The sequence below is a fragment of the Strix uralensis genome, chromosome 15 (genome assembly GCF_047716275.1).
Source record: "Strix uralensis isolate ZFMK-TIS-50842 chromosome 15, bStrUra1, whole genome shotgun sequence".
Lineage (NCBI taxonomy): Eukaryota > Metazoa > Chordata > Aves > Strigiformes > Strigidae > Strix > Strix uralensis.
The window spans coordinates 19404679-19420496 of NC_133986.1; the positions used below are offsets into that span (position 1 = coordinate 19404679).

The 15818-nt window shown below is 43.6% G+C and overlaps 1 protein-coding gene across 1 annotated transcript in view; it reads right to left on the reverse strand.

Annotated features, from left to right (window-relative positions):
• Window positions 1–5156: 5156 nt before the first annotated feature.
• LOC141950088 (mucin-5AC-like) overlaps window positions 5157–15818 on the reverse strand; it is a 56165-nt gene continuing 45503 nt past the window's right edge. The window contains exons 29-34 of the mRNA XM_074884488.1: window positions 9815–15478; window positions 8725–8975; window positions 8087–8258; window positions 6888–6931; window positions 5925–6047; window positions 5157–5309 (exon numbers count right to left, since the gene is read on the reverse strand). Of these exons, the coding sequence (XP_074740589.1) occupies window positions 5157–5309; window positions 5925–6047; window positions 6888–6931; window positions 8087–8258; window positions 8725–8975; window positions 9815–15478 (6407 nt within the window). The remainder of the gene's footprint in view (window positions 5310–5924; window positions 6048–6887; window positions 6932–8086; window positions 8259–8724; window positions 8976–9814; window positions 15479–15818) is intronic.

The following is a 15818-nucleotide window of genomic DNA, read 5'->3' on the forward strand; positions in this document are numbered from 1 at the left end:
GCTCAGGGTTCATTTTATATTATAGTTTCTTGTTTTAAATATTATTAATCTGTAGTTCAATAACTGCAACTACTTTGCTGCTGTGATTGTACATGTAACCTATTTGGAAATTTTATAAAACTAAGGCATACATGCGTTTTATTTCAAGTTCTAAGGAGCTTGATATAGTACAAAATAGCTAGATATATTTTAACATAAATGATACTTCTTGTATATCAAACAAATGTATGTCTTCCTGTTTTCCTATTTAGCAAATTTCTCTGTTTTAAAGCAATTCCTAGAGGTTCCTTGGACTTGTAATTGTAGTATAGCATTTGCTTCAAAGAAATCTACATGTTTGTCTCTTCCTGAATCCTGTTTACTTAAAGTGCAAATCCCCTGGGTGGTCTTCTGTATAGGCTTGAGAGAAAAAAGGTACAAATACAGATTTCCCTTAAGGAAAAAAAAAAAGGTAGCTGTATTTTGAGGAGAACTTAGAAAATTCAGTGGTTTCTAGCATTTTGCAGTAGGTTGGTTTTCAAGGCAAAAAAAGCCAAACTGAAACAACCCAACCCCAAAAAAATGCACTAATCCAGATTCTCTCTCCTAAATGGTGAATTATGATGCTGATTTTTTTTTTTTTCCATTAACACAGTACACGATCATTGAGGCTTGCAATTGCATCTTCAAATTAAACTCATAGGTAGTCAATCAGATACCTGGAAATAATGTGGTGTTCAGCTTTGAGAAATCTTCCATAATTTGGGAATTTAAAATAAAAAAACTAATTTTATGTGCTAGTATAATTGATCTCTGATGGATGAACAAGCTCTGCAAGGCTTAATGTTTCCAGAATTAAGGAAATAGTTCCCGGTTTGGTTTTTAGAGAAGTGAATAATGACCATTAGAGGGCAGTTTAAGACCTAAACTGGAATGTACTGCTAACACGTTAATACAGTGCTTATAATAGTTGAGGAAAACCTGCAGCCCAGAAGATGTTAGGGAAGCTTTGTAACTGGTGAACATGGTACTAAATACTCAGGACGTAGGGACTAGGGAGTGAGGGAGGAAGGGGCAAAAGCACACACAGATTTCATTGGCCTCCGTCTGAACTCAAAGCCATATTCAGAAGTGTTTACAGATGTTAAAATGACATAAGTGTCACTGGGTTTTTGACTCTGCACCCTGACCTATCAGCTCTGAGGCATCAATTTGGCTAGCTTGGATTAATATTGCTAGCTCTGCATTACAACGCCAGGCCTAACATGGCTGGCATATGTGAATGCCCCTCAGGAAGCCCTCCTGCAGCCAGCAGGGCTGGTTTCCCACTGTGGGACAGTTCTAGATAGTGTTTTTTCACTGCAGGACAGTTCTTAATCTCATCAGGCTCCCTCTGTTCTTGTAGTGCTATGCCCAAAATGCTAAACCCCAAAGTGCTGAGCCTGTCGGGCTGCTCGACCCACGGCTGGCTCTGTTCAGGACTGTTTGGATGTCTCCTCGCGGCAGTACCTGGTGTGTTCAGGGTCTGAGGATGCGGTGGTGAAATTGTAAAACTGGTGGTGAGCAGCTGGTCTGGACTCAGCCCAGGTTCCCAATGAAAGGTGCTTGTTACTGGGTCAGAGAAGGTGCAGGGAGTGGCACAGCTCCATGGTCAGAGTCAGTAACGCTGCCCGGAGCCTGCGCACCTGCCGTGGGACCTGGGGAGTTGAGAGATGAATGGTGTCCAGCAGTAAAAGGCGAAGCTTACAAACCTGCTTACTTCTCCCCTCTGGTTAATCCTAATGTGATACCAGGTCATGCTGGTGAAGGCCAATAGAAAAGTCTACTGATTTCATTCAGAGATTGAATTTCAGTTTGAAATAAGCAGTATAAAATGTGCATTATTTGATCAAACAGTTCCTCCTTTATTTTTCAGCCAAGCCTTCAGGGCAGATTCCAGGTTTTGTATTATAACATCTACTGATAAGGTAAATGCTCCCAACAGTTCAGGTAAACATGAAGAACTACTGTGGGAAAAGGCAGCCAATTTTCTCACCAGTGTGAGTCCATTTGAAATCTTTTAGGTAGCACAGGAAACAAATGCACAGTTTAAAAACATGTCCTGAACTTATCTGTGAATATTGTTAAAATTACGGGCAGGAGAATTTTCTGATTTTACTAAGTTCATTGACTTTAAGTATTATTCAACTAATTAGAGCTTCTATTCATATATAGATTTGTTTCTTCAACTGAAGAAGCAAGTGCTGGTTTCTACAGCCAGATACCTGTTGATCTAGGACATGAAATGGCACTGATCAACAAAGTTTTCCCTTCCTCTTTTTCTATACTTGTCTTCTGGACCTCTCCACTAATTACAGGGAAAACAAACTGTAGCCTGCCTGTTATCCCACCATCTTGGCAACTAGAATACAGTGAGCAAAGGAGAGGGATGTTTTAATCTCTATACCTTTTACGCCAGTGAGCAGAGCTATTTAGACCTGGGTGAGGGAATTTAACCTCATCCAGGAAGAGGGTTTTGAGAGTGTCTTCATTCCCAAAGACTGCTAGAGAATATACCCATCTGAGTTAGAAAACCCCCTGATGCTGTTGGAGACTCTGTCATTTAGATAATGAAGATGGGTATCAAACAGTCACCGAAATTGAAAAATGTTGAAAGTTTTAGTGATGGAATAAGAGACGAAATGAACAAGAAAACAGTCTTCTCCCTGTCACTGTGATGTCTGTTAGGACCATGATGTCCATAAAAATGATATGCAATAAAGCATGCACTTGGCCCAAGAGTTAAGTGTAATGTAGCTACAATGTTTTCTGGTTTTGGTTTTTAGAGACCCCTAAAACTTTTTTCCCAAAATATCAGTTTTGTGATTGAGTGGAAACAGATTTGCATATTTCTATACTTTACACAAAGGTATTTTACACAGTCGTCTACTTTTACCCTTGAATATTGTATCATTTAAAAAAAAAAAACAAAACAAACAAACCAGGATTTAATTGTTTGACTTTTATTTTTTTTCCACAAGTAAGAAATAAGAAAAGGTAATAACAGAAACTGACATAAGATCTGTTAAAGAAGAAGCACAAGTTATTCTGGGGAAAACATGATTCCAGCTTCCCTTAGAGTCTCTGCTTGCTTTTCCAGTGATCATCTCTTACTTCTGATTTTCCGTTGGGAGCTGTATGCTGTAGAGGTTTCTGAAGTGCATGCATTTGTACACTGGCATTGTTCCACGTAGACATAGTTGTAATTTATGCTTGTTCCATTTCGGCAAGTCAGGGTCACCTCTCTTGTTTGGCTGTTGTACTCCTGGCAGCAACTACACTCGTGTTGCATCTGGTTTGCTTCAAGAGAATACCTGTGTTCCACCAGGAAAAGAAAATGAATCTTTTGTATTAAAAGCTGACACACAGAACCCCCCTCTGACTTTTGGTTCTGGGTTTGTTGGGGGTTTGGGAGTGTTTTTTTTAACATCCTCTCTTCCTCCCTCACATATGAATGTGATTTTAATTACTTCTCTCTTCAATAGTGAAACTGTTCTTGCTTCCATTGGGCCTGATTCCACTCAATGGAATCATATAAACACATTTATTTTGTTGTTATTCTATAATCAGAGAATCATGTAGGTCAGAAAAGACCTCTAAGATCGAGTCCAACTGTTAACCTAACACTGCCCAGTCCACCACTAAACCATGTCCCTACATGGCTTTTAAACACCTCCAGGGATGGTGACTCAACCACTTCCCTGGACAGACTGTTCCAGTGCTTGACAACCCTTTCAGTGAAGAAATTTTTCCTAATATCCAATCTAAGCCTCTACTGCTGTAACTTAAGGCCATTCCCTCTTGTCCTATCACTTATTACATGGTTAAAGAGACTCATCCCCCCTCTCTGCACCCTCCTTTCAGGTAGTTGTAGAGGGCCATGAGGTCTCCCCTCAGCCTCCTCTTCTCCAGACTAAACCCCCCCAGTTCCCTCAGCCGCTCCCCATCAGACCTGTGCTCCAGACCCTGCACCAGCTCCGTTGCCCTTCTCTGGACACGTTCAAGTCATTCAATGGCCTTTTTGGAGTGAGGGGCCCAAAACTGAACCCACTCATCGAGGGGCGGCCTCACCAGTGCCGAGTCCAGGGGTAAGATCCCTTCCCTGTCCCTGCTGGCCACGCTATTGCTGATACAAGCCAGGATGCCATTGGCCTTCTTGGCCACCTGGGCACACTGCTGGCTCATGACACCAGTATAAATGAAACATAAATGAAGCCATAGGGATGCTAAATTAAGTTTTTGGAACTTACACTGAGGAGCCAGGACAAGTTCCTTCACAATATGTCAGCTCAACAGGTTCAGAAGATTCACAGTCTCCTTGCTGGATCACAGTTTTTTTGCTGTAAGGTTTGCACTTTGCAGCTTCATAAACAGAGGGGAAAAAAAAACCCAACATACTTCAAATCTCTATTTCAGAACTAAATGAATGTTTAAGCAATTTCAAAGTGTGTGATGTCTGATTATTGAGAATCTGCAGCATGTGTGGGGGGAGGGGAGGGGGAATACTGTGTAATGTATCTAGAGTTTTCAGGTTTTTCTTTGATCCTAGCTGTACAGTGTCTTTGGAAGATAAGGCAGAGACCTGAGCGTCGGTGGTTTGGGGTGTGGTATTCAGTATGAGGAAAGCAAATCTGTTTTTTCCCTTTGAATAATTAGTGAAACACAGGGTCTTGGTAAATAGAATAAGTGAAAACTGGGAGTGAAGAATCCTTCCATCCACTCAAAGATAGTTAGGAATTGAATACAGTGCTCTTCAAGCAGAAAAATGAACACATCATCACTTACGTTTACATATTTTGCAGCAGCCATCGGGAGTAGTCTCTGCTTCATCCTTTGCAAAAGTAAAGAAGGAGGATTTGTATTAATGCACAGGTGACAATCATGAGTAAGAATACGAGTTAGCATTACTAATACTGAGCAGAAGTCTCCTCTGTGATGAACACTGCATGAAACGATGGATGACTTACTGTCCCCACCATGAAAGTCTTGAATTCTTGTAAGACCATATAAAAATATTAAGCTTTTCTTATTACGAATGTTACAGCAAAATTAATTTCATTCTTAAGACATTCCTGCAACTTTAGTGAAAGTGATTTGTTATATTCTTCCTTGCCCCTCCTTGTTCTTTTAAACTGCATTCAATCGATGAAGAATTGATTACAACTTACTGGATCGCACTCTCCTGGGTCATACTCGGGGCATATTCTTTTAGTTTGGACTGCAACAAATTGATCTTCAATTTTTTCACATTTGTAATGGCTGCAATTATCGAGTGGGAGGATCTCACCAACCTGAGATTTTAAAAGAAAAGCAAACAATTATTTTTTTTCATAGCGATCAAGTATAGTATGATTACTTCAAAAATGTCTGAGCTAATTAAGTTCTCACACCTCAAAGATTCTCAGATGCTTCTGAAATTCTTTCACAAGTGGCAAAAGTGAAATTTTGCAAACTGTGGCTAGCTTGGAAGTTTAAAACTTGGATCTGAACACTCAGACCACAAATTAGAAACCATTGCCCAGTTAATCCCACATACCAAGAATTTGTTATTCCAAGTAAGACTTCAATTCAGAAAACTGGTGTGTTGTTTTCAGAGTAATTTCAGTATTAATTAAATTTTTACTAGTAAGGGATATGAGGTGACTCTTAGCTGTTCTAACCTGTATTGGCTAATAGATCTGAAAATGAAAGGAATACTTACACGGAACACGTGAATAGTGTTGTTACTTAGTTTGATTTTGCAAGCTACTTCAATACACTTCCCACAGCACTCTCCATCCTCAATCATATATTGATGACCCTACTCACAAGGAGGTGGAAGAGAAAGTATGTTGAGTTGGTAATGGAGAATTCTAGTCTTCCTGTAATTGAGGGCTGACTGGGCAGCCTAGGGGATCTGAACTCACCAGAGGGCAAGATGTTTCACATTGAACTGTTTCACAATGCACAATATTTGCCTTAGTCACCGGATCTTTCTCAGAGCTGCAGGTACAGTTCTTACATGAACTGATTACTGTTGACATTCCAACCTGGAAGACAGAAGGAAAAAAAATTCAAACAGTTTCTATGGAATGTATAGGCAGAGTTGAAAGCATTGCTGAGAACCATTACAGTTGCTGAAATGGAAGTGTGACTGAGTTGTTCAACTCTGAACATAAAGTTGTCCGGCTTTATGCCTCACAAGAAAGCACACATTAGGAGGAAACTAAACGAAGCAATACAAAAGAGAAAAGCAAATTAACAAAATGGAGGTAAGACTGGTTTGTACTGCTGTTTTACCAGCTTTTCAATGCTTATTTAAAATTTTTTTCTCCCTGTAAGTCATGTTCAGTGGTTATGAAACAATTATAATTTACAAATCGAGATTAAAATAACTGGATTTATATGCAGATACATAAGCAGAGATACAAATTTACACCTGGATTTTAGTTTTTCTGCATCCCCAAAAGGCTCCAGTGCTAATGTTTAAATTTTGACTAAAAGGCTGAAGTACCAATTTTAGCAAAAGATTTAGGTATCAATTAATGCAAAAAATCCGAGCTTTATTTCTGAAGGTTCTCTGGGCTTATTTTAAAGAATGGTTGAGTTTGGGCTATTCATCAGCTCGTTTGGAAATTCATTAATTCCAGAAGTGGTAGAGAGCTTAAAGAAGTAGTACATCACTACAAATGGTACAATCTTGTCTTATGTTACATGTTGAGGAACACTTCTGTGACAATTTTGGATTTGACATTAGAAAAATAATAACTTCCAGTTAAGGGCTAAGAAATAAAAAGACTTGTACTGGGAGAAGAACTTTCTCAAAGGCTTTTTTTGGTAGAAGGGGTGTACATTTCACTTCCAGCAATATATCACTATAACATTCTCACCGTGTACATTGAACCGTTAATCACACAGGTGCCATTTAGTGGTTCTGAAAAACAAAAAAATAATAATTCCAGAGTAAACTCAAATTGGGAGACTTATTGAGAAGTCAAGATGTTATCAAGCTTTGTTAGTAACATAGAGATTATGGAAAACTTGAATTAAATCTTCCCTACATGCTCAGACCTCCTATTTAGTATAGCTGGATGTTTAAGTAAAGTTTCTTTTTTGCAATTAGCTAGAAGACTTCAGGAGGAATGGCTTCAAACTTGAGCTATGCATGAAAAATCCCTCAGGTTCACTTCAAATTAAATTAGTTGTTTCATCTTTGAATCCTAGATGTCCAGTAACCTTCAAAGATGCCTTTGTTATTGATTCTTTATGACCTCTCAGACATGGCTTAGATGAAAGATTGACTCTGGGTGAAAAAAAGGTATTCTTACCATGGTAATATAAATAATATGATAACATAGCAGAGCCCATTCATGTCTTTCACAGGACTACTTCAACCTTGGTTGTTCCTTTGTTTTGACTTTCCCTTTTTGAGTTTAATTTATGGCTACCTTTTTATGCTTTTCTATAAATATATGTGTATAAAAATATATGCATATAAAAATTTATGTATATAAATAAACATATATAACTGCTCATGAAAACTTAAAAATCAATCAACAACAGTCAATATAATTTACTGAGTATAATTGTTTTTCATACATTGACAATTCAGTTACTGATTACAATTAACTTTGTATTATTGCTTCATGTTACTTGCTTTTGTAGTTAACTGTTAAGCTTTCTGGTGGCTTATTCTCGTGTTTATGCATCTTCGTTTAGCTACAGTTAGGCTAATGTTAATGTGCTCCAATGTTACATTAATAACATTAGGTAAAGCGTATTAATAACCTTTATGATACACAGATAGTTGATGTACACAGGCTTCTTGAAGATTCAAAGTATTATCCTGCTCTTCCACCCATTCCAATTCTCCCAGCAAACTTAATTGAAAATAACATTTTGGTTTTAAATAAATTTCTAATGCATGTTTAGCCAAAAATTGATGTATGTTCACTAAGCCAGAACACTTTAAGAAAGGTTTTGCTATTATTGTGGTACATGAAGAACTTGCTTAGGTACTAACAGAAATGCAAATGTAATTTACCAGAGTGTGTAGCCTGGTATTTATATATGTATTTTTGATACTTACCGCATTTATATTCAGGACAACATGGATCTTTTGGTGGTACAGGAGTGGAAACAAATCCTAGGTCACAAATTGGTGTCTGAACTGTTGGGCACAGGAGCCGCTGGCATTGTGCAGTAGCAGTGACAGGGTCACAGACACACTCCCGGCATTCACTTATCCATTTCTCTCCAGGCTGAAAATACGTAAATGATTTATTCTTAAGTGCTTTCTCACCCTAGTTGTTCTGTTTCAACCTAAGATAGACTCTCCAAATACTTAGGGAGTTCCAATTAGAGTTTTCTTAGCATATGATTTCAGGCCTTAAGAGCAGTCAAGCTGGGAACAATCACAGAATTTTCTTCTGTGTAGAAAGAATGACATTTTCACACTTTCATAGCTAGTCTACTTATGTCTGTGACATTTAAATGTCTTTTATTAAAAAAAAAAGTCTCTGCCGTGGGATTAGTGAGCTTTTCCATCTCCAGATTACTTAAAAGCCTGGTAATGCCAGGTTGAAGAATTGTGTGCTCTTGGGTCATTTGTAACATAACCAACTTTTTACTGGAATACACACAAGATGATTTGAGTTATCTATTAGTGGACAGAAATTGGGTTCGGTTTGCAATGGTAATATATTAGAAAATAACAAGGGGAACCACCTTTCGTGGAGGGTCGACATCAGTACAGTTTCTTTCTACTGAAGTTGTGAGGGACGTTGCTGTGGTTGGTGAGACAGAAGGAAATACATGTTCTGTGGATGAGGCAGCTTGTGTTGTAGATTCTGAGGCGACTGAAGTGAAAGGAGTTGTCACAGGACATGGCCCCTGGAATGGGTGAATTTCACATTCACTGCTGCAAAGCGCGTAAAAATTACAGCCAGCCATATCTGTTCTGTTGTACACCATGTCCCCTGTAGAGGAAAATTGGAGAAGAAATTAAAAGACCAATGAAAATACTTAGGGAATAAAACCAAGAAAATAATGTGAAAATATAAAATGTATTTCTGTACAAAAACTTCTATGTTTAGATTATTTTGAATGGTTATCTTTAATTGAATGGAGTATTATAGGTTTATATTGCTTATGCAAACTTTTATAACCATAAAATAAGACACTTACCTGGAGAAAAAAAATTACCAAACACGTGACAAAGACATGAAGTTGTTCCATGTGATGTAACATATGTACTTGCTTCTGTTGTGACAGGTATGCTGGAGGAAGGACTGAAGATTGTAGAAATGCTGCTTGTACCATGACTTGATTGTATTGTACCAGTTGTAGTTACTGTTAAGCACGAGACATACTTTAGTTTGCAGCACAGGATTTTGACTTCATCATTTTAACATATTGGAGAGGACTGTTCAACACTTCAGCTAATCATGCCTATATTTCTGTTGTATTCAACTACCGGAAATACTGCTAAGTGGAGATTGTGGAAATGTTTTAGCTTAATGATGAATACCAGCTGGGATTTGGCCAATCTTATCACATTTACCTCTAATGATTTAAAAAGTTTCAAAGTTACCACCGTCTCCCTTGAGATGGGGATAAGTAATATCAAGCTATGGGGTCCACTCACACACCTGTCTAACATAGACACTAGTAGCAGAGGGACAGATAAATGAAAAAGTGGTTTATGTGTTGGAAGATATAAGGGTGATAGTAGAAAAAGTCACAGAAAACAAAGATACCAATGTTGTTCTACAGAAATAGCTGCTTGTAATCATTACAGAGGTAGACAAAGAAATACCTGGGCTGCTTGTGGTAGTGAAACTTGTGGGAAAACCAGTAGTGGCAGTACTTTGTCCAGTAGAAGAAATAGAAGTTGAAAGAGTATATGTACTGCTTATGGTGCTTGTAATTCGTGGCTGGGGGAGAGTGGAGGCAGTCGTTGGTGGTGCCGTAGTTTGGGTTGCTGTGGTGGAGGTTTCTGCTGGAGCAGATGTGGCTGTGGACATTGTGGTGCTTCCTGTGGTGGTCCTGGCAGTGCTGATGGCTGAGGTGGTCACTGTTGGTGTTGGTGTGATGATGGTCGTGCCTTGTGTTGGAGGGGGAGAGGTCTCAGTGGTGCCGGCCCTGCCGGTGGTAGAGAGGATGGTTGTGCCTTGTGTTGGTGGGGCAGTGGAAGTGGGGACAGTGGTGGTGCCAGCAGTGGTTGTCACTTCTGTCTGGGTGGTGGCAGTCGTTGGTGGTGCTGTAGTTTGCGTTACTACAGTGGAGGTTTTTGCAGTCGAGACCGTGCTGGTGGAGGTTGCAACAGTGCTTGGGGGTGCTGGTGTTGTCTCACAGTGCTTACGGTCACAGCACTCCACCCTGACCTCGTAGTCGAAGCACATGGGGTACTTTGCGATCTGATCCTTATTTCTGCACACAAGCCCAGTTTCCAGACTGCACTCCAATACCTGTCCCAGTTGGTCCAGAGTTCGATTCGGGTAATCCTTAGCACGGCACAGGATGTCTTGTGGCTTGTCACACAGTGGGTAACCAGCGTCTCGGATCGTTGCAAACGTCTCTATGTCTCCGTTTTCGCTACCAGGGCTCGGCGAATTCAAGTTAAACCACTGCGTCCAGGCACAGCGCGGCACGCAGTTGTCCGTGGTGTTGGACGCGGGCACAGTGATGGTGGACGTTGTTGTTGTGGGTATGATGGTGGTAGTACCTTGTGTTGGAGGTGGAGAGGTCTCGGTGGTACCGGCCCTGCCGGTGGTAGAGAGGATGGTTGTGCCTTGTGTTGGTGGGGCAGTGGAAGTGGGGACAGTGGTGGTGCCAGCGGTGGTTGTCACTTCTGTCTGGGTGGAGGCAGTTGTTGGTGGTGCTGTAGTTTGCGTTACTACAGTGGAGGTTTTTGCAGTCGAGACCGTGCTGGTGGAGGTTGCAACAGTGCTTGGGGGTGCTGGTGTTGTCTCGCAGTGCTTACGGTCACAGCACTCCACCCTGACCTCGTAGTCGAAGCACATGGGGTACTTTGCGATCTGATCCTTATTTCTGCACACAAGCCCAATTTCCAGACTGCACTCCAATACCTGTCCCAGTTGGTCCAGAGTTCGATTCGGGTAATCCTTAGCACGGCACAGGATGTCTTGTGGCTTGTCACACAGTGGGTAACCAGCGTCTCGGATGTTTGCAAATGTCTCTATGTCTCCGTTTTCGCTACCAGGGCTCGGCGAATTCAAGTTAAACCACTGCGTCCAGGCACAGCGCGGCTGGCAGCTGCTCGTGGTGTGGGAGGTGGTTGGAGTGATGGTGGCCACTGTTGGTGTGGGTGTGATGGTGGTTGTACCTTGTATTGGAGGTGGAGTGGTCTCGGTGGTGCTGGCCCTGCTGGTGGTAGAGACGATGGTTGTGCCTTGTGTTGGTGGGGCAGTGGAAGTGGGGACAGTGGTGGTGCCAGTGCTGGTTTTCACTTCTGTCTGGGTGGAGGCAGTCGTTGGTGGTGCCGTAGTTTGTGTGGCTATGGTGGAGGTTTCTGCTGGAGCAGACGTGGCTGTGGACATTGCGGTGCTTCCTGTGGTGGTCCTGGCAGTGCTGATGGCTGAGGTGGTCACTGTTGGTGTTGGTGTGATGATGGTCGTGCCTTGTGTTGGAGGGGGAGAGGTCCCGGTGGTGCTGGCCCTGCTGGTGGTAGAGAGGATGGTTGTGCCTTGTTTTGGTGGGGCAGTGGAAGTGGGGACAGTGGTGGTGCCAGCGGTGGTTGTCACTTCTGTCTGGGTGGAGGCAGTTGTTGGTGGTGCTGTAGTTTGCGTTACTACAGTGGAGGTTTTTGCAGTCGAGACCGTGCTGGTGGAGGTTGCAACAGTGCTTGGGGGTGCTGGTGTTGTCTCACAGTGCTTACGGTCACAGCACTCCACCCTGACCTCGTAGTCGAAGCACATGGGGTACTTTGCGATCTGATCCTTATTTCTGCACACAAGCCCAATTTCCAGACTGCACTCCAATACCTGTCCCAGTTGGTCCAGAGTTCGATTCGGGTAATCCTTAGCACGGCACAGGATGTCTTGTGGCTTGTCACACATTGGGTAACCAGCGTCTCGGATCATTGCAAACGTCTCTATGTCTCCGTTTTCGCTACCAGGGCTCGGCGAATGCAAGTTAAACCACTGCGTCCAGGCACAGCGCGGCACGCAGTTATCTGTGGTGTTGGACGCGGGCACAGTGATGGTGGACGTTGTTGTTGTGGGTGTTATGGTGGTAGTACCTTGTGTTGGAGGTGGAGAGGTCTCAGTGGTGCCGGCCCTGCCGGTGGTAGAGAGGATGGTTGTGCCTTGTGTTGGTGGGGCAGTGGAAGTGGGGACAGTGGTGGTGCCAGCGGTGGTTGTCACTTCTGTCTGGGTGGTGGCAGTCGTTGGTGGTGCTGTAGTTTGTGTTACTACGGTGGAGGTTTTTGCAGTCGAGACCGTGCTGGTGGAGGTTGAAACGGTGCTTGGGGGTGCTGGTGTTGTCTCGCAGTGCTTACGGTCACAGCACTCCACCCTGACCTCGTAGTCGAAGCACATGGGGTACTTTGCGATCTGATCCTTATTTCTGCACACAAGCCCAGTTTCCAGACTGCACTCCAATACCTGTCCCAGTTGGTCCAGAGTTCGATTCGGGTAATCCTTAGCACGGCACAGGATGTCTTGTGGCTTGTCACACAGTGGGTAACCAGCGTCTCGGATGTTTGCAAACGTCTCTATGTCTCCGTTTTCGCTACCAGGGCTCGGCGAATTCAAGTTAAACCACTGCGTCCAGGCACAGCGCGGCTGGCAGCTGCTCGTGGTGTGGGAGGTGGTTGGAGTGATGGTGGCCACTGTTGGTGTGGGTGTGATGGTGGTTGCACCTTGTATTGGAGGTGGAGTGGTCTCGGTGGTGCTGGCCCTGCTGGTGGTAGAGACGATGGTTGTGCCTTGTGTTGGTGGGGCAGTGGAAGTGGGGACAGTGGTGGTGCCAGCGGTGGTTGTCACTTCTGTCTGGGTGGAGGCAGTTGTTGGTGGTGCTGTAGTTTGTGTTGCCAAGGTGGAGGTTTCTGCTGGAGCAGACGTGGCTGTGGACATTGCGGTGCTTCCTGTGGTGGTCCTGGCAGTGCTGATGGCTGAGGTGGTCACTGTTGGTGTTGGTGTGATGACAGTTGTTCCTTGTGTTGGAGGTGGAGAGGTCTCAGTGGTGCTGGCCCTGCCGGTGGTAGAGAGGATGGTTGTGCCTTGTGTTGGTGGGGCAGTGGAAGTGGGGACAGTGGTGGTGCCAGCGGTGGTTGTCACTTCTGTCTGGGTGGAGGCAGTTGTTGGTGGTGCTGTAGTTTGCGTTACTACAGTGGAGGTTTTTGCAGTCGAGGCCGTGCTGGTGGAGGTTGCAACAGTGCTTGGGGGTGCTGGTGTTGTCTCACAGTGCTTACGGTCACAGCACTCCACCCTGACCTCGTAGTCGAAGCACATGGGGTACTTTGCGATCTGATCCTTATTTCTGCACACAAGCCCAATTTCCAGACTGCACTCCAATACCTGTCCCAGTTGGTCCAGAGTTCGATTCGGGTAATCCTTAGCACGGCACAGGATGTCTTGTGGCTTGTCACACAGTGGGTAACCAGCGTCTCGGATGTTTGCAAATGTCTCTATGTCTCCGTTTTCGCTACCAGGGCTCGGCGAATTCAAGTTAAACCACTGCGTCCAGGCACAGCGCGGCACGCAGTTGTCTGTGGTGTTGGACGCGGGCACAGTGATGGTGGATGTTGTTGTTGTGGGTATGATGGACGTTGTGCCTTGTGTTGGAGGTGGAGAGGTCTCAGTGGTGCCGGCCCTGCCGGTGGTAGAGAGGATGGTTGTGCCTTGTTTTGGTGGGGCAGTGGAAGTGGGGACAGTGGTGGTGCTAGCGGTGGTTGTCACTTCTGTCTGGGTGGAGGCAGTTGTTGGTGGTGCTGTAGTTTGTGTTGCTGTGGTGGAGGTTTCTGCTGGAGCAGACGTGGCTGTGAATGTTGTGGTTCTTCCTATGGTTGTCCTGGCAGTGCTGATGGCTGAGGTGGTCACTGTTGGTGTTGGTGTGATGACAGTTGTTCCTTGTGTTGGAGGTGGAGAGGTCTCAGTGGTGCCGGCCCTGCCGGTGGTAGAGAGGATGGTTGTGCCTTGTGTTGGTGGGGCAGTGGAAGTGGGGACAGTGGTGGTGCCAGCGGTGGTTGTCACTTCTGTCTGGGTGGAGGCAGTTGTTGGTGGTGCTGTAGTTTGCGTTACTACAGTGGAGGTTTTTGCAGTCGAGACCGTGCTGGTGGAGGTTGCAACAGTGCTTGGGGGTGCTGGTGTTGTCTCGCAGTGCTTACGGTCACAGCACTCCACCCTGACCTCGTAGTCGAAGCACATGGGGTACTTTGCGATCTGATCCTTATTTCTGCACACAAGCCCAATTTCCAGACTGCACTCCAATACCTGTCCCAGTTGGTCCAGAGTTCGATTCGGGTAATCCTTAGCACGGCACAGGATGTCTTGTGGCTTGTCACACAGTGGGTAACCAGCGTCTCGGATCGTTGCAAACGTCTCTATGTCTCCGTTTTCGCTACCAGGGCTCGGCGAATTCAAGTTAAACCACTGCGTCCAGGCACAGCGCGGCTGGCAGCTGCTCGTGGTGTGGGAGGTGGTTGGAGTGATGGTGGCCACTGTTGGTGTGGGTGTGATGGTGGTTGTACCTTGTATTGGAGGTGGAGTGGTCTCGGTGGTGCTGGCCCTGCTGGTGGTAGAGAGGATGCTTGTGCCTTGTGCTGGTGGGGCAGTGGAGGTTGGGACAGTGGTGGTGCCAGTGCTGGTTGTCACTTCTGTCTGGGTGGAGGCAGTAGTGGGTTTTGTTGGTGTCTCTGTTGCCACAGTGGTTCTCTCTGTTGGAATCGATGTGGTCTGGTACCCTGTTGTTGAGACTTGTGATGTTGTTATTGTAGCTGAAGTTTCAGCCAGAGGAGTTGTGCTTTCACTGACTGTCGTTGACGTTTTAGGTATTTCAGTTTTTTGTGCTTCAGTTTCTTTTTTTTGTGTTGTTTTTATATTTGTCTGTATTGTAAACGGTGTTGATTTTACAGCAGTCGTTGTGAATACTTCTGTGGTTCTAGCTGTTGTAGTTTGTAGTTCTGAACATGGTATGTAGCTGCAGCATGATACTCTGATTTCATAATTATAGCAGTGCTTTGACTCTTGGTCTTTATTATTGCATATTAATCCTCTGCTTTGACTACATTGTACCGTTTGGTTAAGATTGTCTATTTCTGTATCTGGGTGTTCTTTGGCTCTGCATTGAATGCTCTTTGGGTTTTTACACACACTGTATCCTTTCTCTCTGAGAGTTTCAAATGTTTCATAATCTCCACTGTCCTCTTTGTTTTCAGGCTGTGTGGAATCATACCATTCCGACCATGCACATACATTCTTCACGCATACAGTTGTCACGGGTGTTGCAGTTGTTATTTCTGTAAGTAAAAGGAGGAAATATAAGTCTTGTCTATTCTTATTAAGGAAAGTACCTGGAATAAATTATTCATCTTCCATACATTTTAATGTTGTATGTAATATTATATATATTAATGTAGTATTTCAGTTTTAATGACCTTGCTTTGACAGTCTTGAATTTAATTTCTAAGGTGGGTTTTGATCTCATGTCTGTATTATTTTTCTAGTAGTTCTTTATGTGCCTTTTGTTTTAAAATTGTTGTTAAATATAACTAATATATCCTTTATGTGGAATGTCAATAGATAGGATAATGTGACCTTGTGATTACTATCGCATAAAGGTAGGTGTTATTCTCCTTG